The sequence below is a fragment of the Mytilus trossulus genome, unplaced genomic scaffold (assembly GCF_036588685.1).
Source record: "Mytilus trossulus isolate FHL-02 unplaced genomic scaffold, PNRI_Mtr1.1.1.hap1 h1tg000187l__unscaffolded, whole genome shotgun sequence".
Classification (NCBI taxonomy): Eukaryota; Metazoa; Mollusca; class Bivalvia; order Mytilida; family Mytilidae; genus Mytilus; species Mytilus trossulus.
The window spans coordinates 141,438-167,035 of record NW_026963309.1 but is presented as its reverse complement, the minus strand read 5'-3'; the positions used below and the strand labels follow the sequence as shown (position 1 = coordinate 167,035).

Genomic DNA, 25,598 nt, shown 5'->3' with positions numbered 1-25,598 from the left:
TTAGTCATTTCGGGGCCTTTTTTTGGCATGTTATGCGGTATGGGCTTATAGTTAAAGGCCGTATGGCGACATATAGTTGTTACTTTCTGCGTCATTTGGACTCTTGTGGAGAGTTGTATCATTGGCAATCATACGATATCTGGGTTTTTTTGTATGTAGAAACGAACCATTAGATATTTGAACCTATGAACATCGGAAAACAAGTCTTAATTTGACGTTCAATGCGGGAAATCTAGTCATGAACAGAACGTCATGGAATGCTAAATAGCGGAAACGTGTGAACTAGCAATAAATTATATGTTGATCCATTCTTTCGATGGTTTCATGTGTATAGAGCGTTATACTCTCGCACAAGGGAGTATATTATTGAACTATTAAGTCGGAGTTCGTACTTACAAGTAAGCGTGTTATGATTTTCTGAATAAGACGTTTAACTAGCCAAACAATTTTATTATGTATGACGTAAATACAAAAGATTTTTTTTCATAAAATTGGCTCTTTGTGTTGAAGTTTTAAGACTCTCCAAATCCCAAATTATGAAAAACCACGTTATACAGAATCGAAGTACTCATAAAATTGGCTATTTGTTTCAAGTCTTCAACCTTTTCATCATAAAATTGGCTTTTGTTTCAAGTCTTCAACCTCTTCAAACCCTCAAATTAGGGGAAACTATCTACCGTAACTACTATCAACCAAGTTGCATATTTTCCAGCTGTATTGTCGATCTCTGAAATAAAATTAAACTTTTTTTTACTTTTTCTTGCTTGAATTATACCATACATTTATAAAGTCAATGCATTGTATAAGTTGCTTTGCGGTATGGGTTTTGTTCATTGTTTGCTGTGGTTAAAAGAGTATTGGTGTCATCTCTAGTAAAGGAATAATTTGGTGCAAACTCGTGGGGATTTTTTTTAACTTACTCATAGTGTCTGACCGTTACGTTATGTGTATTGACATCATTCCTAGTAAAAGAATATTGTGGTACACACTTATTAAAATATTCAAACTTGCACACAAAAGTTGTGTGTACTAAAAAATAAAAATAGTCAAACTTGCACACAAAAGTTGTGTGTACTGAAAAAAAAATATTCAAATTTGCACACAAAAGTTGTCTGTACTGAAAACAGCTTTAATAAGGGACGACATCAAAAGTTCAATGTAGGGTAAAACAAACTTCAATTCATATTTTTTTCCCTTACCCACCTACCCCCTCCCTTTTCAATAACCTATTGACCAATGAGGATCAGAATAAAATCGATTGCAATTAACACTTGCAGTAATTTTCACCCCGCCCCACCCCAGAGTATTTGAATTAAGTTTTTTTCATTCTTTCTCGATTTTTTTTATGTCGCCCCTTACGTAACAATTTGATATTCTATATATACTCATTGAACTTTCTAAACTTAGTCTTACTCGTAGTAGTTGGAATGGCTACTGGAAACACCTTTTACAACGGAACCTTCTGGTACCCTCACTGTATCGGCTTTGTCAAAGTTATTCTTCATAGTATTTTCACACTGCCTAGCTTCCTTTCCTAAATGAAATACATATTGAATAAGCTGCTTATTTGTAAATAAAAGTTTGATAAAGACAAACAAGGATAAATATTATCGATTGGATAATGCTTCGTAAATACTTCAACGCGTTGTTAGGACTAGGAGTGTATAATTATTTAAACATCTATCGTGAATAAGGTTTCATTGAATCTTATTGACCTTTTCAGAATGTTAAGGACTTATGAGTAATTTTATTGCTAGTTGACCAAAACTTTTAAAATAACGTTACGTCATTGGTCCAATTTCTATTGTTTTTTATCGGACCACAGATGAATTATCACGTTGTTATTGGTTAAACGCCGTCAGGTGGTGACCCCCTATGAGACCGTATGGGGTTAGTAAGTTTCATATGGGGTTCGTGACGCGTTAATGGCGACGTCATCTATTAATGTTGTTGTGTTTCATTGTTTATTTTTCAACAAAACGCCGCAGGAAAAGTCCAACGTCCGATAAATTCGTTATACGGTTAACTACTGACCCCCTACGGATCCATAGAGGGTGAATAAAATTCATAGGGGACTCGGCCTTCGGCCTCACCCCCTATGAATTTTACTAACCCTCTATGGATCCGTAGGGGGTCAGTAGCGAACCATATAACTTATAATAGATCAAGGTAAGGCCTTCAACACCGAACAACATGCTAAAAAGGGCCCCAAAACCACTAACTGGAAAACCTTACAAACAAGAAAACCAACGGTCTAATCTATATATCTTTGAAATGAAATAAAACTTTGAATATATATAAAAAAAAACCACGAGAAACATGTATAAATAACGAACAACAACTACTGTACATCAGATTCCCGACTTCGGACAGGTGCAAACATTTGCAGCAGGATTAAACGTTTTGATGGTACCAAACCTTGAAGTCCTGACCCAGTTTGCATAATACTTGTTGTGAACCATTATTTTTTATTATAGATAACAGATCAGCAAGTGTATAATTTATACGTTGCTTAATACGCTGATTACGATTTTTGCGTTTACCATGTGACTTATGTTTTGTGGGATCTTACAATTTGATATATCAAATTATTTATATGACAAAGTTAAAAAAATAAATGCTTAACATCAATTAAACTATTACCAGAAATTCCACAACATTTAAACATGAACCTTCTGTCCTCTTTTCCGTTGTCATGGACACTCCTTATACCAGTTATAAATCCATTATGGCTGCATTCAAAGTTGAAGTATTCATCCCAGTCGTTCACAAAAGAAGCTGATATACAAAATACAAATAATATTTAGCAGTGGTGGATCCAGGAGGGGCAAATCAGGTTGTTGGAACACCCCCTATTTTGGACAATCAATGCATTTGAATGGCGACATATAGTTGGAACTCCCCGTTTGAAATGGCTGGCTCCGCGCCACCACTGTTTGGTATCTTGTAACCGAAACAATATAGACTAGAATTTGTTTTAATTGCATATTTATCAATTGGACCATGTGGTATGAGTGCCAATGAGACAAGTTCGAATCGACTCTCGATTCATTGTCATGTGACAATGTACAGCAGTAGTCACTTGCATTAATTTACATATTCAGACGCCCTGGTGTAACTTCAGTGTCATTTTCATATAGACATTTTAAAATGGTCGAGAGGTTAAAGCAAATAAGATAGAAAATATAATAGCCTCTAAACACTGCGGTTGTGAGTTCGAATATTGTACGCGTCATGCGATTTAATCGATAAGGATTTCCGAATGTCGATGGTAGTCCTCGAGCACTTCGGGTTTTTAGCACCAATAACACCTGGCTGCCAAGATAATAAAAGCCAATCTAATACGACTAAAAGTTGTGTATAACTGACTGCAGTTTACAGAAATAAATGCATTGTATGTAATTAAGAAGACCTTAAATTGATATTTACAAGTCGTCGAATAAATGAAACTCTCTAGAGAAGATGCCGCTGTTATTATATTTTATGTAGTTATTAAAAGACGACAAATACCAATGAGATATGGATATCAAAAAGACACCTACCAAACTGTAGATCACATAATTTCTTTTCTTTTTTTTTTTATATATTTCCTTAATATAGTAGCATAGCTATACTTTGTGCAATGTCAATTTCACCAGGAATCACTTTCTCCACAATCAGGGCTTCATGAAGGTATGAAAATAAGTTTGTGTTACAATTTAAACCGATATCAATCTACTAATTTTTAAGTTGCAGTATAAAACAATATAAGGTCAATGTCATAGAAATATAAACTTTTGTGGATTCGGCACAAAACTTCGGAAGAACTCGGTACGACAACCTCTCCATTCAAGTTTCTCAGCCTCATACAAACAAGTTTATATACCGAGAGCCAATGAAAACGCAACACTTTTGTTTTTCAAAAAAATCTTATATTTTTTTTAATTTATATTAGAACTTTTTATATTTGGTTGAAAATTACTTGAGACAATTGTCGACAACTTTACGGTTTTATGATTTTTGGAACAAATGCGAAGTAAGGGTTATTTTGAACGGACATAAACCATGTTCACCACTTTTCAACATATGCACCATTTTCACGATTTTGTCATTTAAAGCTTGGCTAATGTCATGAATTTTGCCGCCCTTATTGTAAAAAAACTTCAATAAATATCTCCGCCCTTATTGTGAAAAAACTGCAATAAATATCCAAGTTAATGCCAGCACTTTCTGACAACCAACGACATGCGACATGCAGTTTTGGGAATGATCCAATGAAGCCTTTCACAGCATACAATTGCGAGAAGACTGAAGTTTTAGCCCCTACAATAACCCAAATCATACACTTATTCAACCAAAATGGATCATTTAATGATCAGGGGTACAGTGAACACATATATACTTTTTTATTCGGCCTGAAGCGTTTATATTTAACATGTTATATAATACTTACGTGTCCAGTAGCAATCTACGTGTTGTCCAACCGTAGATCTACATCCTAAAGACCATTTACGATCTTCATAATAGTTGTGATGTTCACTGTGTATAAAAGAGATGGCTTGACCACTTGGACACGAAAAATCTATTCGCTCATCAAACTTGTTAACATAGTCCCATCCGACCACAAAGTTTAGTGTGCAAATCAAAAATATAATAGATAACATCAACATCGTCAGTTAATGGTTTACTGAAAGTAAATAATTGAGGGGGTTTAACAGGAGGGGTCTTGATCCCGAAATCCCGAGCTTAAAAAGACGAAATACCGAAATACTGGGCTTAAAAATACGAAATGTCGAGGTCCCAAATTTCGAAAAAAGGATTTCCGGATCCCGAAAGGGTCAATCCCGAAATCCCGAGCTTAAAAACACCCAGTCCCGGTGTCCTGATAAAGGTCCTATCCCCCCTCAATAATAGTATTATGTATACAATTTCATTTTTAAATGTTACCATCTTCTGATTGGCTGAATTTGGCTAATTTTTTTTCGTTTTTTGTTTGTATCTAGATACTGTGTAAATATAACCCCGTGAACTTGCGGCATGAGTCCGTGAAGTTCGGCACGGGTTACATTAAAGTCTGTAGGTCTATAATCGACACTATGGCTGCTTTAAACGCAAGACCGTATAAATATATACAAATTTATTAACACAAGTTTACAGTTCGAAAGCTAGGGGAAGATTGCTCCAGCAACAGTTTACAAAACATAAATTAATTCGAAGATAAGGGTATTAAAACATTATAAAAGGTTCTCATAAAATATAAATATAGTTGTCCAATGTTATGTAATAATAAGCTGCTCATTGTCCTCCGGCTTAACTTTATAAAATAGCGATAATTGCTTTTGTAGTTCAAGTGTTAGATACATGTATTATCTCTCACACTCTGGACAGCCATCGGATTAAGTTGTAAAATAGTAAATCTATAATCTCTTTGGATATTTGAAATAAGAAACATTATATTTCAGAATAAAGAATCATTTAAAACAAGAAATATTCAACTTAAAACTAAAACGAGAAATAATCAATTAAAAGCGAAAGTTCATATAAATATTCAAAACGAGAGTTCATATAATTATTCAAAACGAGAGTTCATATACATATTCAATTCAAAACGAGAGTTCCTAAAAAAGCACTTTGCAAATTATAGTAAAAGTTCCCAATGTCACTTTTCTTCCGGTTATATAAATACAATAACAAAATCATTGTCTAATTCAACTGTTGCTTTGCTCATCCGACAGACGTTCGAAAACGGACGATTTAATAATTAAAAAATGCAGTCCATTCGTAAACTCCTCAATTTTTGGACGATCAATGCATTTCAATAGGGACCTATGGTTGGAACCCCCTTCATCATGGTTTGGGAACTCCTCTTTTAAAAAAAATATTGCTGGATTCGACCCTGCTTTTTAAATATTGCTAGCAAAATGAACCCATCTCTTTATTAACCCGAAATCCTAATATATCTAGCCAGTGTTCAATTCCATCTATCTTTTGGAACGGAAACAAATAATAAATTTAGAAATGTTTGATTTGAAAATCGAAAACAATTCTCAAACGTAAAGTACTAAATATTTAAAGTCATATGAAACCTCAAATCCAATAAAAATATGCACATGTTTTACATAAATAAATGGATAGTTTTCATTATACAACTTATGTACGATGCAGTCCGGTGTATCCGCGCACCTAAGACTTATGACTTCACTTCATTCAACTGATAAAACCAATAATTGGATAAATTTGTGTGAACACATTCATAACATACTTTTATTTCATAAAATTTTCTGTTTGTATGGTTTCATCCTTTAGATTTTGTGTAATGTGTGTCCAAAATTAGGAAAACCCCTGTTCTGAGAGTTCCTCCAATGTCCGGTGATTTCGCGCATGCCTTCCAAAAATAGCTTATTTGAAATAAAGGAAAGATGTTATACTACGAAATATAGCTGGGTTTGTACCAAACACACTTCCAAGGATGCAGAGCAAAAAATATTTCAATCTGATATTAATTTGACTTAAATAAAACAAAAATAATCTGATGATGTAATTTTTTTAATGGAAATTGGCCAAATATGGTAAATCACGGGATTGCAGTTATTCATTAATTCTTGAACTTATCAATTTTATTCTTTTTTATCCCTTCAGAAGGCTAAAACAATAACAAGAACGATTTTGTATGTGTTACTGTGTTGATATGACGAAATCAGCTGATGCGCGATATCACGGGCCGCGCGGACACCGGGGACTCCACTACATATATATGTACTTTTTTTTCTAAAGACAATTCTTTAGTCTGTCCACATTTAGAAGAAATTTACCTATATCTAATTGCTTGCTTCCAGGAAGTTAATCGCCGACATATTTTCCGTATGCAAAGTGACCTTTATAAGCGTGCCCTTCCTCGTAAAAATCCGGTAATCGCAATACGCATGGATCTGTCATTAAAATAAACAATTATCTGATTGTACATAAACACGTGCTCAATACCCATGCTTTTTGATGGTTGTTTACTATAAGGTGACAATCGGTAAACTTCGGCTTCAAAACACTGCATTTGATGAGCAGCCATATTTGTTCAATCAAAACAGAGATAAACAAAATTGACGATTATACAACATTTTTGCGAAAAATATGATAAAATCGAGCACAGAAGACTAAGTTTATGATACATATGCATTGGTTCAAGAATTGGATAAACATTTTTTTCACCGGTCACTCGTTTCATATGACTTTAAGTCAAACATGGAAATATGAATAACATGAAACTTAAAAGTACAACTTACCAGTGAGATAGTTTTCCCTAATCTGAAGTAATATTGTCCAGACGATGTTTAAATACCCAAGTCTCGACATTGAGTCTCAAGCACGAGAAACCCGTTCCCCGCGAAAAAGTCACTGGACAACTATATATATATGATATCTGAAAATAGACAAAGGGGAATTTACGATTACCATTAAACGGTCCGTGTAACGCTTTGCAAACTTTATTTTATTAATTATTCTATTTTTAGAAGAAAATATATTTTACAGATGTTTGACAAATATTGATAATTATTCATTCATAAATTATACATGCTATATTTTGAATAAAAGAAAGAGTATAGGCAATTAGACCTATTGTCAAAATTACATAGATTATCGCAACATAGGTATACGAAAATCAATAATTTAGATTAAAGTGTCAGCTTGGTTGACAAGACAAAATTGAGTGACCAATTAAAATGTTGTGGTCAGTTATGAAATTATGTAACGATAATTTTCATTGGTAAAACGAAGAAAACCTGGGATCTCTAAGCACGTGAGCAACGACCTTTTTAAGCTAGTGTTTTGGGCTATTCGTCAGTTGCCATGAGATCTCAGTTGTAATAAAATATAGTTATTTTGGAATTCTTCGTTTTTACCAGGTAATTCATATTTAACATTTTAAAGCATACTTTTAAAGAAAATTACATTTCACATTTACTTTTTAATTTAGTTTTATTTATTCAGTTTTATTTATTTGAAATGAGCGTTTTTAGTTTATTACATTACGATTAAATAGATGATTTTTTAAGTGAAATATACAGTAAACATAAATTCCGTAAATGTTATTTATTTCATTAATTTTCATTATTACATGCAAATTTGTTTACAGGAGATTTGTGAATTCGACACATAATTTATTCGTAGTAAAGTTTAATTCTGTTATTTGGTTATATTTAATGTTCAACGAAGTTTAGAGAAATCTTTGTTTGTTACTTTGATTTTCCTTGACAACGCAACAGAACACAAAGAAAATATTTGTTGTTTTATGTATATTGAAATCGTACCGATGCAGGATTTATCTCCAGAACAGAAATATTTGCGTATTACGTAATAGCAAGAAACATTTAATATATTACAGCTGGACATTATCTACGTATGATGAACTATAAATATTGTGAAATATATTGTATGCATTTATTTAAAATTGTATTATAGAGTTGCCATGAGATCTCAGTTGTAATAAAATATAGTTATTTTGGAATTCTTCGTTTTTACCAGGCCAGCTAAAGTCCAGACGACATAGGCTGAAAGTCAAGTACGACACATTTACGTATTGTTTATGTCTAAAAGAAAGTTCAGGTGGAAAATGTTTAAGGAACAAACATAGAACTTGAAAAGGCATGAGGGGTTATGCTATTTTTCCTGAAAAAATATTCTGATTCCAAAATTGATGAATAAAAAATCTTTTGAATCCAGATCTTTACCAAAAATGATTTTATCTATCAGGTATGCAAAATTAATTTAACTTTTATATATATATATATATCTAAAAACATAAAAACTTCCCAAACCGCACATATGTCAGTTTGTACACAGTATTTTTTTAGGTGATAATTATTATTAAGGTCATATTTGCCAATTTGACTGTTATGATAAACCTTAATACTAGTGTTAAATTTTGACTAAATAATTTTAATTGATATCACTGAAGGGTTTCGGTAATAAAAATCTGACTCGAATAAAAACCATTTGTATTTATGATCATCTCAAGTTTGTGAGTTCTACATAAATATCATGTACTATTAAATTCTGAGTCTGTTTTAGGCCATAGTTATTATATTTTTAGTTTTACGAAATTTTTTGACAAAACCAATGGGTAGGAGGACGAAAAAAAAAAAAAAAAAAAATGCTGCTGCTGATTTTTTTTTTAATACCAACCGTCAATATCAATTTTTTTTTTTATTATTTCACCAGGAGATTTTCTACTTGTGTAACAACTATTTTTTCTTTTCTTGACAAAATTTGAATTGAAAATCAATGTGCAACAGCTTACTAAATCACCAAGAGCAGAAATTTAGATTCTTTCATGCAGTTATGAACTTTTTTTGCATGAAAAACACTGGGTCGGAGGAGAAAAAAAATAAAAATCAAAAAATATTTTTAATTTTATTTTTTTTCCTATTTGGCAAAAATTAGGGTAGGAGTGTTCGTAAAACTAAAAATAAAAAAACTACGGCCCAATATGGTTTTATGTCCTTTCTTGCATATATTTGTTTTTGTTTATACATGTACATGATGTAGCTTACTTTTCAAGTTCTTATATGACAGCAAAATAAAATTGAGAATGGAAATGGGAAATACAAGCATGTCAAAAATTTGCTTTCCAGTAATGCTTAATCATGTCATAGTTGTTTTCAAGAAGACACATTTGGTTTTAGACAATAACTTGAGTATAAGATAATGGATCTCCATGAAATTTCACTAGGAGGTTCAATACACAAAAGGAAGATTAGAATTGATTTTGGGGTTATGGTACATTATTATTGGGGGTATTTTTTTTTTTTTATTTTGGGATTTTCTTCCAAAAATTACCTTATTTACATTGATTATACTTATCTAGTATATATATAGATACAACAAATACTGATTTGGCAGGAGATGCACTTAAAATAGGGTGTTTTTAATATTTTATCTGTAATTTGTGTATTTTTCCTATGATATGTACTTCTTGATAATGTCTCTGTGAGTATCAAGATAAAGAAAATATATTTGGTAAGTATATATTCACAATTGACATGCGCCAGTGCGAGGCAAAAAGGATCTTCTTTCCCTTTAATTCCAAATATTGCACAAGATTTTTTTCTCTCACAAAAACACATGAGTGGTAAATAAAACACTTGTCATTGTTTGACACTTTCAGCAATAAAAATTTAGTTTAGCCTGTTTAAATGTTTCACTGATTGTATGAAAATTATAACAGAAAATGTACAAAACTCTTGATAAAATCGCATTATCTGCAGATTTATTGATAACTTTCCTCAAGATATATTCACAAGGACATATAACTAACATATTGTATTGAAATTGAAAGGGGGGGTTCCAGGGGTCAGAACCCCCCTTTTTTTGGCCAATCAATGCATTTGAATGGGCCCCCCCCCTCCCCCCTTTGTCCTGTGTTGGGAACCCCCCTTTTTAAAAATTGCTGGATCCGCCCCTGTATTGTCCATGCTATTCTGATCTGAGTTTTTATTCATACATACATGTATACTGGCATGGCTGGTGCTGTTTCAAGTTGTCTTCTTTTTCGGTTTCTTCAGAAGTATTTGTTTAACCTGTTCGGTCACTATGAAGTGTTACAATTCTTATTTAGACGTAACACATAAATAGTGACCAAAAAGGTACTGCTTTCACATGAGAGAAGCTACAAAAAAAATTAAATGTACACATTTTCAATATTTTTGTAGGACGTATTATCATATGAATTTAAGGAGATATGTAGTTAGAGACTTCTGCTGAATAGAAATATTTGGGTCTATACCTGCTACCTGTTTTCAAATTAGTCCATAGGATCCAAAATTAAAATATGTTTGATTTCAACTGACAAAAAAAATTGTGTTATTTAGGGACAACATCAAAAGTTTAATGTAGGATAAAAAACTTAATTCAGATAGTTTTATTTACTGACCCCCATCCCCCCTCTAAACTTAATTTGGTAAACATTGATTGACCCATATGGATATATGTAAAATCAATGTAGGTTAAACAAAACTTGCAGCAAGTTTAACCCCCCACCCCCAAACTATTTGAATTCAGTTTTTTATCCTTCATTGATCTTTTGATGTCGACTCCCTTATATGCTCAATATACATCTGCGGTCGTATCAGGCTGTGCATGGCAAAGCATTTTATTGCCTTTAAGTTTGTACTTTTTTGTTTGTTTTGGTCATGAAAATAAATTTGCAGTTCTGTTGTGAAGTTGCTAACATGAAAGTACACAAATTGCATCTATATTGTGAGTTTTTTTCACCAACTTTTTCTATGAACCAGACAAAAGTTTATTTTGTGCTTATTTTTTAGAATATCCTTGTTTACAATATAGTTACACGGTCACCAATTTAATTTTGAGTTCATCCAGAGTCATAGAAAAATGGGTTTCAACTGACCTCCAAACATTCCATGATTCTGTAATGAGGTCAGTACCCAAATTTCATACATCATTACATTTTATTTCAAATCCTTAAAACTGGAATTAAACAAATATTTTGTTTTATTAATTTATTTCTTCAAATATTTCAATAAATTTGACATTATACCATGCTTAAACTTTATGTTTTGAAGAAAAGGATGCTGGTAACAAATTTAATTTACTCATTTTAAGAAGATGATAATTAGATAACTTGTAAGATTTCCAGGTTTTTTTGTTGAATAGGTACAATTTTAGTTACTGAGACAGAGTACAGTTTTGGTACTGTAATGTTATATAACCATAAGTGTGTATTGCTAAATAGGTTCAAATGTGAACTTGATAGTGATATGGTGATAAAGTACTTGGTAGAGTGAAAATGTTTTTTGATCAGGTTTAAACTGATGCATAAAATATACAGGTGACTGTTGCAGCTTGAATGTTTAAGGATGTAGCCCACAAATATGATAATCTCCAAAGTAATGTATGCCCTGTACATGTATATACCTATCAAAGTCATGGTATTATCATGGGTTATATTATGAAATTAACTCCCATCTTCCCATAAATCCAATTTTGGACAATATGAGAGCATACAATATATAGTTTGTACTTAAATGTACTACTCAGACTCAAGTCTCCAAGTCTCCTTTTATGATTGAACTTAGAAAGAGAAAACAAAACAGTTTCCATCTCCTGGGACTGTATCTATTAAAGGGATCTATGTGACATAATCAGTGAAAAGATTTGTTGAGAGTTTGCCAAAGGAAGTTATGAAAATAAATTTGTAGCTGTGAAGTTGCTAACATGAGCGCCAATGTATTGTATTGATTGTCACATGTATTAATCTGTATTATCTCCCTTACTCCATGTGTCATGATTATACATGTATGATTGATGGGTTATTTCCCTTTACTGTTTACCGCCTCATGATCATTATTAAATGTGCCTTTCTAACGATCACATGTGTTATGTTTTCTCTGCTTACTGGCGTGGCGGCAGCGGTTTAAGAAACCCACATCTCAAATAACTCAACAATTTGAACATTATTCCACTCTAAAAGTAAAAGGTGAGCAGGAAAATTTGTCATTTATTCTGACTAACACGACAACATTTTCTATTGTTGGACTTAACTGATCTTTACAAAATGGCAGGCACACGTGCTCCAAAACAATGGTCACTCTCAAAAGTTGAAACAATAACATCGTTTGAAGCATGGAGACAAAACTTACAATATACCTTGTCCCTTGATCAAAACTTCGCAGCGTTCCTTGTAGATGGATTTACCTGGCTGAAGAAAACCAACGCCAATCCTTTACGTGGCATTGTTGACGATGGCGAGGCGGTTGCCGAAGCTAACCGACGAACAGCAGCCCAAAAAGTGCACACATTTGGACCTTATGCTTGGGCAAATAGCAAATTACTGTCCGATTATTTCAAGAAACACTATAATTAAAAATTCGACATCCATTAATTCTATTTGGCAGTCAATTCGTCTACACTACGGATTTCAGTCTACTGGTGGACACTTTCTTGACTTTAATAGCATCTTTTTGGAACCAGACGAGCGTCCTGAGGATTTATTTCAGCGATTGGCTAGTTTTATTGAAGACAATATGCTTCGTGCCGGTGGCAATATTCATCACCACGGAGAAGTACCTGAAGCCGACGAAGAACTATCGCCTTCTTTGGAAAACCTGATTGTACTAACTTGGTTAAGACTTATTAATCGTGACTTGCCCAACCTAGTGAAGCAGCGATATGGAACTGAGTTACGGTCAAAAACATTAGCTTCTTTGAAACCTGAAATTTCACAGGCACTTGATAGTTTACTTGACGAAATTCATTCAGCCACTGATGCCAAGGTTTTACGGGCGTCAATAAAAGACAAACATTTTGACAGAAGTGCAAAAAAGACAGGTAGTATAAGAACTGGTCGTCAAATAAAGTGTTGTATTTTATGTAAGCAAGCAGGTCGTCCATCCCAACATTTTTTAAGTACTTGTAAATATTTACCTGATGAAGACAAACAATATATGTCCAGAGTAAGGCAATCTCATTGTACAGAAGTAGGTGATAATGAGTCTGAGGACAATGTTGATAATGAACAAGTCTCATTTTTAAATGATAATGTAGGTCCTAGTAAGCTTAGAGTTGTATCTGCTTTAAGACGGGTGAGCACTAAACAGTCCCCTTACTTTAAGGCATTTTATAAACATTTCCCGCTTGAGCTAACACTAGATACGGGCGCTGAGGTGAGTATGATAAAAGCTTCTTCCGCGGATTACATCGGCGTAACAATCAAGAAGAGCAACCATTCCGCTTTACAAGCTGACGGTGTTACCCCGTTAAATATAGTTGGTGAATGTCATTTCACACTTTCGAGAGACGGAATCGAGTTACAGTTGGAGGCCCTAGTAGTGAACGACTTGGACGTTGATATACTCGCCGGTATTCCTTTCATGTCATCGAACGATATCGCGATTTTCCCTAGCAAACATAAAATCGTAATACGCGACAAGGTAACTGTTATGTATGGTAGCCCAAACGAGGAACTTAACTCTAGTAATACTCGTGTACGTAGAACACAGGCCTTTCTTATCCGGGCTCCATCAGCAAGTTCAGTAGTTTGGCCAGGATGTTACGGCGAATACGACATCCCATCGGAAATAGAAGCGGATTGCATTCTCGCGGTCGAGCCTCACACTGACGCTTCTCGTACGAAAGATTGGCCCAGTCCCCAAATTGCTCTGTCCGTCGCAGGCAAAATACGCATCGTGAATAACACGTCGGTACCGCAGTTCATACAACGAAATGAACATTTCTGTCGAGTACGACTTACGACTACCATAGACAACGCACCAGAGGCTCCGGACAATATCCGTGACATAAAAACAGCAAACTACATAGACTCCAAACATACTTCCCAATTTTTCAAACAAGTCTCTGTAGACCCAGATAATTTACTTAGTCCAGATCTCCAAACCCAGTTCAATGAACTTCTTCGAAAGTACAGTGAAGTTTTTAGTCCCAACTTTGAAGGTTATAATGGGGAAATAGGTCCTTTTGAAGCATCTGTTAATATGGGTCCTGTCCAGCCTCCCCAACGTAAAGGTAGAATGCCACAGTATTCAAAAAATAATTTGGTAGAACTCCAAAACAAATTTGACGAATTGGAATTTAAAGGAGTGTTCCGTAAACCCGAAGACGTCGGAATTTCAGTCGAGTATATTAACCCTTCATTTCTTGTCAAAAAAGCTTCCGGTGGTTTCCGACTTGTAACAGCATTTGCCGATGTTGGCAGATATAGTAAGCCGCAACCCTCTCTTATGCCTGACGTGGATTCCACACTCCGTACGATCGCACAGTGGAAATATATAATCAAGTCTGATCTTACGAGCGCATTTTACCAAATCCCATTGGCAAAAGATTCGATGAAGTATTGCGGAGTCGCGACCCCTTACCGTGGAGTTCGCGTATATACACGTTGTGCGATGGGAATGCCTGGTTCCGAAACGGCTCTTGAAGAACTAATGTGTCGTATAGTGGGGGATTTCTTACAAAAAGGTTGCGTAGCTAAGTTGGCAGATGACTTATTTTGTGGCGGTAATACCCCGGAGGAGCTTTTATACAATTGGGAGTGCGTTCTTCGGTCACTACAAAAATCAGGAATTTGCCTATCACCTAGCAAAACTGTTATTTGCCCAAAATCGATAACAATCCTAGGTTGGATTTGGTCACAGGGTTCGATTTCCGCTAGCACACACAGAGTAGCAACACTAGCCTCGTGTCCCGTACCAGACACTGTGCGGGGTCTTCGATCATTTATCGGTGCGTACAAGATGCTAAGCCGCGTCATTCCGAATTGTTCCAACTTAATTGCCCCATTAGAAGAGAAAATAAGTGGTATGAAATCAGCTGACAAAATTATTTGGTCCGACACGCTAAGAGAACATTTCGAGTTTGCCCAAAAGTCTCTGAGCTCCCGTAAAGCCATCACGCTACCTAAATGCAGTGATCAACTGTGGATAGTCACAGACGGTTCCGTCACTAAACTCGGTATCGGAGCGACCCTATACATAAATCGTGACGGTAAAGTGTCCTTAGCAGGATTTTTCAGTGCTAAGTTGCGTAAACATCAAGTGTTGTGGCTACCGTGTGAAATCGAAGCGCTTTCCATTGCCGCTAGTGTCAAACATTTCAGTCCCTTTATTATTCAGTCAAAACTGCAAGCTAATGTGTTGACAGATAGTAAACCATGCGTACAGGGATTTGAAAAACTATGTCGCGGTGAATTTTCGGCCAGTCCGCGTGTCACATCGTTTCTTTCTGTTGTAAGCCGATATCAGGTCAGCGTCAACCATTTATCCGGTCGTGCAAATATTCCATCCGACTTTGCAAGCAGAAACGCACCCGTTTGTACAGAGCCTAATTGTCAGGTTTGTTGCGTTATATCGCGTACCGAAGATTCTGTCGTTCGAGTCGTAAGCATTCAAGACGTTCTCAATGACGAATTTCGCTTACCTTTCACCACCAGGTCGGCCTGGATTAATATTCAATCAGAATGCCCTGATCTTAGACGCACTCACGCTCATTTAAAACAAGGCACTCGGCCCTCCAAAAAACTGACAAACATCAAAGACGTCAAACGTTACCTGAATGTTGCATCAATCGCCAAAGACGGTTTGTTAGTTGTTCGGCGTTGTGATCCTCTTGCTCCACCCAACGAATTGATCATTGTTCCACGTAACGTTCTTGACGGACTCGTCACCGCTCTACATATTAAGTTGGACCATCCGTCAAAACACCAATTAAATCTCGTCTTAAAGCGTCACTTTTACGCTTTGGACATGCCAAAGGCGGCCGAACAGGCTAGTGACTCCTGTCACACGTGCGCGTCTTTAAAACGGTTCCCTAAGAGCCTCGTCGAGCAGTCTTCAGAAGACCCACCGGACTTGGTTGGCATATCTTACGTGGCCGACGTTCTTAAGCGCAACCGTCAACTCATACTGGTCGTCAGAGAAACTGTAACGTCGTACACTAGTACATGCTTTATCAAAGACGAAAAACTTGGTAGCTTGCGAGATGGGCTCATACACTTATTGATACCTTTAAAGCCTTTAAACGGTCCAAGTGTTGTCGTTCGAGTTGACCCGGCCCCGGGTTTTCGCCCTTTATGTGACGATTCATACTTAAAGCAACTCAACATATCAATTGAAATTGGCCGTGTTAAAAATCGGAACAAAAATCCAGTTGCCGATAAAGCCATCGCTGAGCTCGAAGACGAGTTACTTCGTGAGGAACGCGATCATTCTCCTCTATCTGAAAATACACTAGTTATAGCTACTACGAGACTTAATTCTAGGCTTCGCCAGCGTGGATTGTCCTCCCGCGAACTATGGACTCAAAGAAGTCAGTTTACTCATGAACAGTTGCCAATTTCTGACATGAACCTTATTCGCGCACAACACGAGGCTCGAAATAAAAATCACGGATTTAGCGAAAAGTCTAAATGTAGTCGACCCGGTCGTCCGACCCCTGATATTAATATAGGGGATTTGGTTTACCTTTATACCGACAGATCAAAGACCCAATCGCGAGATCGATACCTTGTTGTAGCCCGTGATGGCGAATGGTGTTTCATCAAAAAATTCTCAGGCAATCAACTCCGCGCCTCGTCCTACAAAGTAAAACTTTCGGAATGTTATAAAGTTTTAAACACTATTAGTGCCCAGCAAAATCCAAGATATTCTCAGAATGTCTACAATCAGGAGTCTGATTCAGATGGCCATGACGAAGATAGCCTTCCTGTGCCTATCCGTGACCTACCACCAGATCGCGCGGAGCCCCCGCCTATTCTTATTTGCGAAAATATCGACGACGTTGAAAGTCTGGACGAGCCGACTGCGCAACATGATAATAGTCTCGAACATGACTTGACACTTAGTAACTCGAGTACTGAACAAGATAAGCGCGTACTCCGTAAGCGTTCCGAATTGAAAAAGCCAGCGCGGTTTAAAGATTTCATTTCCTTTTAAATGTAATGCTCACTCGTCACCTTGGGTAAATTGTTTAAGAGATACAACAAAATGTACGTTGTTTTTCATTTACTGCTTATTTTTATGTTTACTACAATGTATATGCAAAGTATTTTTTTGCTTAACTACTTATATAGTAATATGCATTTGATGAAGATAGAGAGACTTTAAAGGAGAAGGAAAAAATGTCAGAAATATTTTGTTTCTTATTGATAGCTATGTGTTTAGTTTACGCGTATTGATAACATTTATTTTCATTCATGTTCTTATAATAACAGAGATTATTAGTTGACAATTGTAAAGAGAGAGAGAGAGAGAGACTTTAAAGGAGAAAAGAAGTTGCGCCAATGTATTGTATTGATTGTCACATGTATTAATCTGTATTATCTCCCTTACTCCATGTGTCATGATTATACATGTATGATTGATGGGTTATTTCCCTTTACTGTTTACCGCCTCATGATCATTATTAAATGTGCCTTCTAACGATCACATGTGTTATGTTTTCTCTGCTTACTGGCGGAGAGTACCCAAATTGCACATTTATTGTTAGTTTTTTAACCAACTTAAAAAAAACCAGACATGTGCAGATTGTGAATTATGGGGCGGGGGGGGGGGGGGGGGGGGTAATCATTAGTTTTGAATTAGTCTGTGGGTTTTATGACTTACCGTGATCAACAGTTTAACCAACGTCATTATCACTGTTCTTTGGTATGGGGAATTATGTGGCAGGTGAACATAAGTAGTCATGGTCAACCACAACCGGTGCACTGGAGTCTACCCCGCAAGCCGCATAGCCATTATAAAAAAAAAATCCGAAATGTATTACTTGCAGAGTTTTTTACTGTGTTCCCATGACTGGACGGAACTTTTACACTAAATATGTTATCGTTTACTATGATTTTGTGACTTTTAAATGGGGTACCTGTTATTATTTAGGTGATTTGTTTTGACCTCACTGATAATGGAATGTTGTAGCAGACTTCTTCTTTAGGTTTCTAGCGATCCTTCAATTATTGAAGATTATTCGCCGGGCGTCGACTATAAAATTTATAATTTACATTTTAGCAGGAAAAAATCAAAAATAACAATATCAAGAAAAAAAACAAAATAACGTATGTACATTCAAAAAAATAAATTTTGATAAAACTATATACATTTGATAACAGAGTAGTTAGGGATAGAATATGGGGATGAGAGCAGATTCTGTGATCATACTCTTAAATCCCTCTACTGTACTGCATGATACTATTTGTTGTGGCAGATAGTTCCAATTTATAATTGTTCGTGGATAAAAAGAATATTTATAACTGTCTTTAGATGTTTGTATTTGCCTAAATGAGTGCGGATTGCTATGTCTGGTTCTATTGTCTAGTGGTATCAAAAGGTTATGTGTAGGGACTGCAACAATTTCATGAATAATTTTGTAGAAGAAAACAAGTCTGTAACGTAAGCCCCTAATTTCAAGTGGGTACCATTTTAGGTCTGTCATCATTTCAGTAACTGAGCTGGTGTTATGGAAGCGATTGCATGAGAAGCGTGCTGCTAGCTCTTCTCTGAACTTTTTCGATTTGTGTAATTTGTTGTTTTTGATGCGGATCCCAGATTGTTGAGCAGTACTCTAATTTTGGTCGTACAAGAGCTTTATATGCATGTGCTTTAACTTTTGGAGAGGCTATTTTTAGGTTTCTACGAATAAATCCAAGGGACTGATTTGCTTTTGATGTCATGTTATCTATATGTTTGTCCCATTTTAAATTTGATTGAAGAGTTAGGCCTAAATATTTTGTAGATAAAATTGAGAATGGAAATGGGGAATGTGTCAAAGAGACAACAACCCGACCAAAATAAAAAAAAAAAAAAAAAAACAACAGCAGAAGGTCACCAACAGGTCTTCAATGTAGCGAGAAATTCCCGCACCCGGAGGCGTCCTTCAGCTGGCCCCTAAACAAATATATACTAGTTCAGTGATAATGAACGCCATACTAATTTCCAAATTGTACACAAGAAACTAAAATTTAAATAATACAAGACTAACAAAGGCCAGAGGCTCCTGACTTGGGACAGGCGCAAAAATGCGGCGGGGTTAAACATGTTTGTGAGATCTCAACCCTCCCCCTATACCTCTAACCAGTGTAGAAAAGTAAAAGCATAACAATACGCACATTAAAATTCAGTTCAAGAGAAGTCCGAGTCTGATGTCAGAAGATGTAACCAAAGAAAATAAACAAAATGACAATAATACATAAATAACAACAGACTACTAGCAGTTAACTGACATGCCAGCTCCAGACTTCAATTAAACTGACTGAAAGATTATGATTTCATCATATGAACATCAGGCACAATCCTTCCCGTAAGGGGTTTAGTATCATACCATCATAACATATATGAGAAGAACATAACCCGTGTCATGCCAACAACTGTTTTTAGAATAAATGTGTTTAGTTCCGACGCAAAGACCTTATCAGTGACTCAATATTAACGCCAAAATATGCAATCTTTAATGACTTGACAACAGTATCGTAATTATATCCCTTCTTAATAAGTCTATTCAAAGGTTTTGTAAGTTTATGAGGTGAATACTGACACCTTTGTGCTTTATAAAGAATATTTCCATAAAAAATTGGATGTGAAATACCTGAACGTATAAAAAGTCTGCATGTTGAGCTATATTTACGAATGATGTCTTTATACCGATGATAAAATTTAGTAAATGTTTTGACTAGTTTGTGATATCGAAAACCCTGGTGTAATAATTTTTCAGTAATACATAAATTTCTCTCGTTAAAATCTAAAACATTGTTACATACACGAGCGAATCGTACAAGTTGAGATATATAAACACCGTAAGATGGTGACAAGGGAACGTAGTCAACTTTTTCTAGAGAGTGATTGTGTAATTTATAAGTGAAGTCTAAAGGTTTGCGTTTTTGAGTTACACTGAGAATGTTGCACTTATCAGGATGAAAATGCATGAGCCAGTCCTGCTCCCACCTGCCAGCCGCTTCTAAGTCAGACTGTAATTTATATGTGTCATCTGTTTTTTTAATTTCCCTATAAATAATACTATCATCTGCAAACAATCTTAATGTGCTATGTTCAATATATTCTGCCAAATCATTAATAAAGATTAAAAATAAAATTGGACCAAGCACTATGCCTTCAGGTACCCCAGATGTTACAGGAATTTTATTTGATGTTTTACCTATACAAGGACTACTGTTTGTGTTCTGTTTGTAAGAAATCTTGAATCAAATAATATGCATTACAATTTATACCGTAGAAACCAATTTTATACATGAGGTAGTGGTGTGAGACTTTATCGAATGCTTTTGCAAAATCCATTATTATGATGTCTATTTGAATGTTTTTATTATTTGAATTTGCAAGATCTTGAATAAATGATATTAGCTGAGTTTCACAGGAGCAGGAGGATCAAAAACCATGTTGTAAGTCATATAGTATTTTATTTTTTTCCAGATGTTTCAATATGCTACTAGATACAATATGTTCTAATAGTTTGCAGCAGATGCAAGTCAATGATATTGGGCGATAGTTTATGGGATCGTGTTTGTCACCTTTTTTGAATGCTGGATATACACTTGCGTGACGCCAGTCATTTGGAATCTTTCCAGAGTTCAGTGATGTTTGGAATATGATTGATAAGATGGGAGTGGTAGATTTACTCTTTTAAAATTTTTCCATGGATGAGATCAGGCCCAGCTGCTTTGTTGATGTTATTATTTAGGAGTTTTTCTATGCCTTGTTTTTGTATCTTTATATCAGGCATCTGTAGATGTTTACTGATGCCCTTATCTGTTATTGGGTCATCTGTTACAGGTGTTAATGCTTTTTTGGACTGTTCATTTAAAATGTTAGCTTTCGCTTTTGAGTCAGATGTTAGTGAGCCTTCTTTTCAGAGTGGTGGTATGTAAGAGCTTTCAGACTTTTGTGTTTTTATATAACTGAACAGAAGCTTTTTGATATAGCAGTAGGGTTGTCATCAACTGGTATACAACGAATTTCCATTAAGATGTTCTTGGTTGTTTTTTGTATATCATGTTTTAATTTTTTAAGTCGGTTTAGTTTCCCATTGCCTTTCAATTTGTACTTTTGATATTTGTTCTTGTACTTTTTCATTTGCCGTCTAATACTGTCTGTTATCCAAGGAAAATTTTTGCTGTTTCTCATCATTTTCTGTGGTATGTTCTCAGTGATAGTGTTTTGTAATGAGTTTTTGAATATTAATCAAAGTGTGTTTGTATCTTCACTATCTTTTTTATGTATGATCTTTTGATAAATGTTATCTATATCCTCTTTTATTTTTTGCCAGTTTGCATTTTTATATTTATATACTTTTCGTGGCTTGGTTTGGCATCTTTTTAGTGATAGTAAATATTCTATATATACAATATCATGGTCTGCCTCCCCTAATGGTGGCATGGTTTCAGTTTTTCCAATGATGGCTGAATAATTTGTTAACACAAGATCTAAAGTTTTATCATTTCGAGTATGTTTTGGTATGTGTACAACTTGTGCTAATGAATGGTCATTTATTATATCTAAAAATTGTTGATGTTGTTTTTGGTTTGCTTTTCCAGGGATGACACTTGTTGTTTCCCAATTGATGTTTCCTAAATTAAAGTCCCCACCATTAGCTTTCTACAGGCACATCTTTTTATTCTATTTGATTCACATCTGCTTTTACCACAACATCCACATTTTAAAAAAACTTTGTTCTACACATATCAAATTAGATTTTGATGGCACATCCAAAAGAAATTCACAAATATTTGAAGGTACTAAAAAAGGAAATCAGGAACCTCAACCAGAATTCTTGTATAAGTAAAGTCACAAAAATACTGAACTCCGAGGAAAATTCAAAAAGGAGAAATAATGGATTAAACCTACTTTCAAAGCTAGATTAATCTTTCACTTGCATGACAGTGGCATAAATTTAAAATTCCTTTATATTCACAACGATGTGTGAACAAAACAAAAAAGTCATAATAGGTAAAAATGTCAAAAAGGGAGTACGGTACAGCAGTCAACCTTGTGTTTTAAAAATCCTGTGCAGGATACCATGTTGTGTGGTCAATATTTTGCGACATATATTGTGAATCCTTTTATGAGAGGTACGTTTCAAATGATAAACCATATTTTTGTATAAAAACCACTTCTGCACAAATATATTCCTCTTTCTTTGGGGGTTGAGTTGGGGTGTCCGCACTTAATCAAAACAGTAGTATACCAACTGTGACGAGACGACAAATATTATAAAATGTAAATATGATAAATGATACTTTTGTTTCTGTATATCTAGTTTAAACTAGTTTTCACTACTTTTGATATAGATCTTCAAAATCCCTGAGTATACAAACTCACTGTAACGTATATATGATAACCCGAATAATCCAGTCGTTAAATTACGATCACTCCTCGAGAACAGTAGTGAATAGAGGGCGCTGATTTATTCGAGTTATTATTTATAATAGAGTCAAGTAAGTTGATAACACAATACCGGTGACATACTGATTAAAAGTTATTTCTAAATGATAAGTGTACATCTTAAAGAGATTTTTCCGGGTCACCAATTTTCTGAGTGTTCCAAAAATTTCGTTAACATGCTATACTTTCCCAAACTATGCGTATTTTTAAACTCCTAAGTTATCGAACACACCGGTCTGCTCTTGTCACATGTACATACATTGTACAATTGTTATATATATGATCATTATGTATGGTCGAAGTATGTTTCTGTGTGTAAGAGAGAGAGTTGTTAAGAGACGTAATGTTGAAAGTCTTTAACATGAAGGTTTTACCACAAGTATCACATGAGCTAAACATTATCAATGTTCTATGATAATGAGGTCATGGTCAGATAACACAGACAAGGCAGACGTGTAAACCTTACAATCATTCAATACATCAAATATAGTTGACATGTTGATGATACTTTTATAGTATCTGATAGACTGACAAAATTACCAAAATGTATCGTTTACCAATGACAAGACTGCACACGCTGAAATGTCTCGCCTTTTTTACTAATCATTGATATTATGTTGATAGACCTAAATATAAAGCTTTATTATAACTTTCACATAAACTCAACATTAACCAAAAAAAAAAAACGAAACATTGATCAATGAACCATGAAAATTAGGTCAACGTCAGATGAACCATGCCAGACAGACAGGTACAGCTAACAATTCTTCAATACAACAAATATAGTTGACTTATTGCTTAAAAATAAAGAAAAACAGACCAAAGCACAAACACTTAACACTTAGCAATGGACCGTGAAAATGAGGTCAAGGTCAAATAAAACCTGCGTAACAGACATAGATCATAAAATGTTTCTATACACCAAATATAGTTGACCTAATGCATAAAGAATTAGAAAAATAGACCAAAACTCAAAAACTTAACTTTTACCACAGAACCATGCAAATGAGGTCAAGGTCAGATGACACCTGTCAGCTAGACATGTACACCTTATAATCATTCCATACACCAAATATAGTAGACCTATTGCATATAGTATAAGAAAAACAGACCAAAACACAAAAACTTAACTATAACCACTGAACCATAAAAATGAGGTCAAGGTCAAATGACACCTGCCAGTTGGACATGTACACCTTACAGTCCTTCCATACACCGAATATACTAGACCTATTGCTTATAGGATCTGAGATATGGACTTAACCACCAAAACTTAACCTTGTTCACTGATCCATGAAATGAGGTCGAGGTCAAGTAAAAATTGTCTGATGGGCATGATGACCTTGCAAGGTACGCACATACTAAATATAGTTATCCAATTACTTATAATAAGAGCGAATTTAACATTACAAAAAATCTTAACTTTTTTTTCAAGTAGTCACTGAACCATGAAAATGAGGTCAAGGACATTGGACATGTGACTGACGGAAAGTTCGTAACATGAGGCATCTATATACAAAGTATGAAGCATCCAGGTCTTCTACCTTCTAAAATATAAAGCTTTTAAGAACTTAGCTAACGCCGCCGCCGGATCACTATCCCTATGGCGAGCTTTCTGCAACAAAAGTTGCAGGCTCGACAAAATTGAGGCCAATGTCAGATAATACATGCCAGACAGACATGTTTACCCTTACAATTATTTCATTCCCCATATATAGATGATCTTTTACAAGAATTTGAAAAAAAAACCGAAAAACAAAAAACATTTGCTAATAAACCATGGGAATGAGGTCAAGGTCAGAAGATACTGCCTAGAACTTCATGTATATACTAGTTGTACACACTGAACATAGTTTATCTAATACTACATGTAATAGTACTTGAAAAACAGACAAAACCTAAAATTGACCAAAGAATCATGAGAATCAGCAGGTCAAGGTCATGTGATACTGGCAAGCAATTCATGTAAACCATACAATCATTCAATTCACCATGATGATATATAGTTGACTTGTTGATTATAGTATCTAATAGACTGACAAAATTACGAAAATTATTCATTGACCAACCAATGGGCATGAAAATTAGTTCAAGTCAGATAATGCCTGCCAAACAGGCATGCATACCTTACAGTCATTCAGTACACTAATTATAGTTGAATTGTTGCTTATCGTACTTAAAAAAAAAATACAAAAAACTAAACATACACTGAACAATGAACCATGAAAATAAGGTCAGTATCAGATAAAACGGACCCGCCATATACCTGTTACAGTATTTCCATACACCGCATATATAGTTACTCTACTGCTTACAGTATTTGAGAAAATGACCCAACTTCACGTAACTTTAACCTTGATCACTGGTCAGTTATTGACCAGACTGAACCATGAAAATGTGAACATAATTATGACAGACGGAATCTTCGTAAGATATGAAGCATCCAGGTCTTCTACCATCTGAAATATAAAGCTTTAATCAAATAGTTAACGCTGCCGCCTGATAGTAATACCTATGTCAGTCCTGTATACTGCGACATTCGACCAAAATGGACTTCGTACTGATGAACATGATGAAATTGACGAAACATACACTGATCAATCAATTTATGCTATAACATAGTAAAATACCGCGACGAACTCTCATACACTAAAAAAATAATAATAACAATAGCATAAATTCTTTATTTTATTTAAAGAGGCTAAACAA

General features: G+C 34.9%; 1 protein-coding gene across 1 annotated transcript; it reads right to left on the bottom strand.

Moving 5' to 3' along the window:
• Positions 1–429: 429 nt before the first annotated feature.
• On the bottom strand, positions 430–7,369 carry LOC134700901 (millepora cytotoxin-1-like). Its single transcript, XM_063562056.1, has 6 exons — positions 7,257–7,369; positions 4,433–4,666; positions 2,644–2,778; positions 1,414–1,534; positions 643–727; positions 430–602 (listed from the first exon to the last, which is right to left on the bottom strand). Exons 2-5 carry the CDS (start codon positions 4,647–4,649, stop codon positions 670–672), a joined length of 531 nt encoding a protein of 176 aa, XP_063418126.1. The 5' UTR covers positions 4,650–4,666; positions 7,257–7,369; the 3' UTR covers positions 430–602; positions 643–669.
• Between the last annotated feature and the right edge of the window lie 18,229 nt (positions 7,370–25,598).

Excerpts from the sequence above, each read along its gene's own strand:
- LOC134700901 (XM_063562056.1), bottom strand. The coding sequence starts at position 4,649 with ATGTTGATGTTATCTATTATATTTTTGATTTGCACACTAAACTTTGTG. Across the intron at positions 2,779-4,432 it reads CGTAGATTGCTACTGGACAC|CTTCTTTTGTGAACGACTGG; the intron begins GTAAGTATTATA and ends TTTGTATATCAG. Across the intron at positions 1,535-2,643 it reads TAAATGTTGTGGAATTTCTG|GAAAGGAAGCTAGGCAGTGT; the intron begins GTAATAGTTTAA and ends TATTTCATTTAG.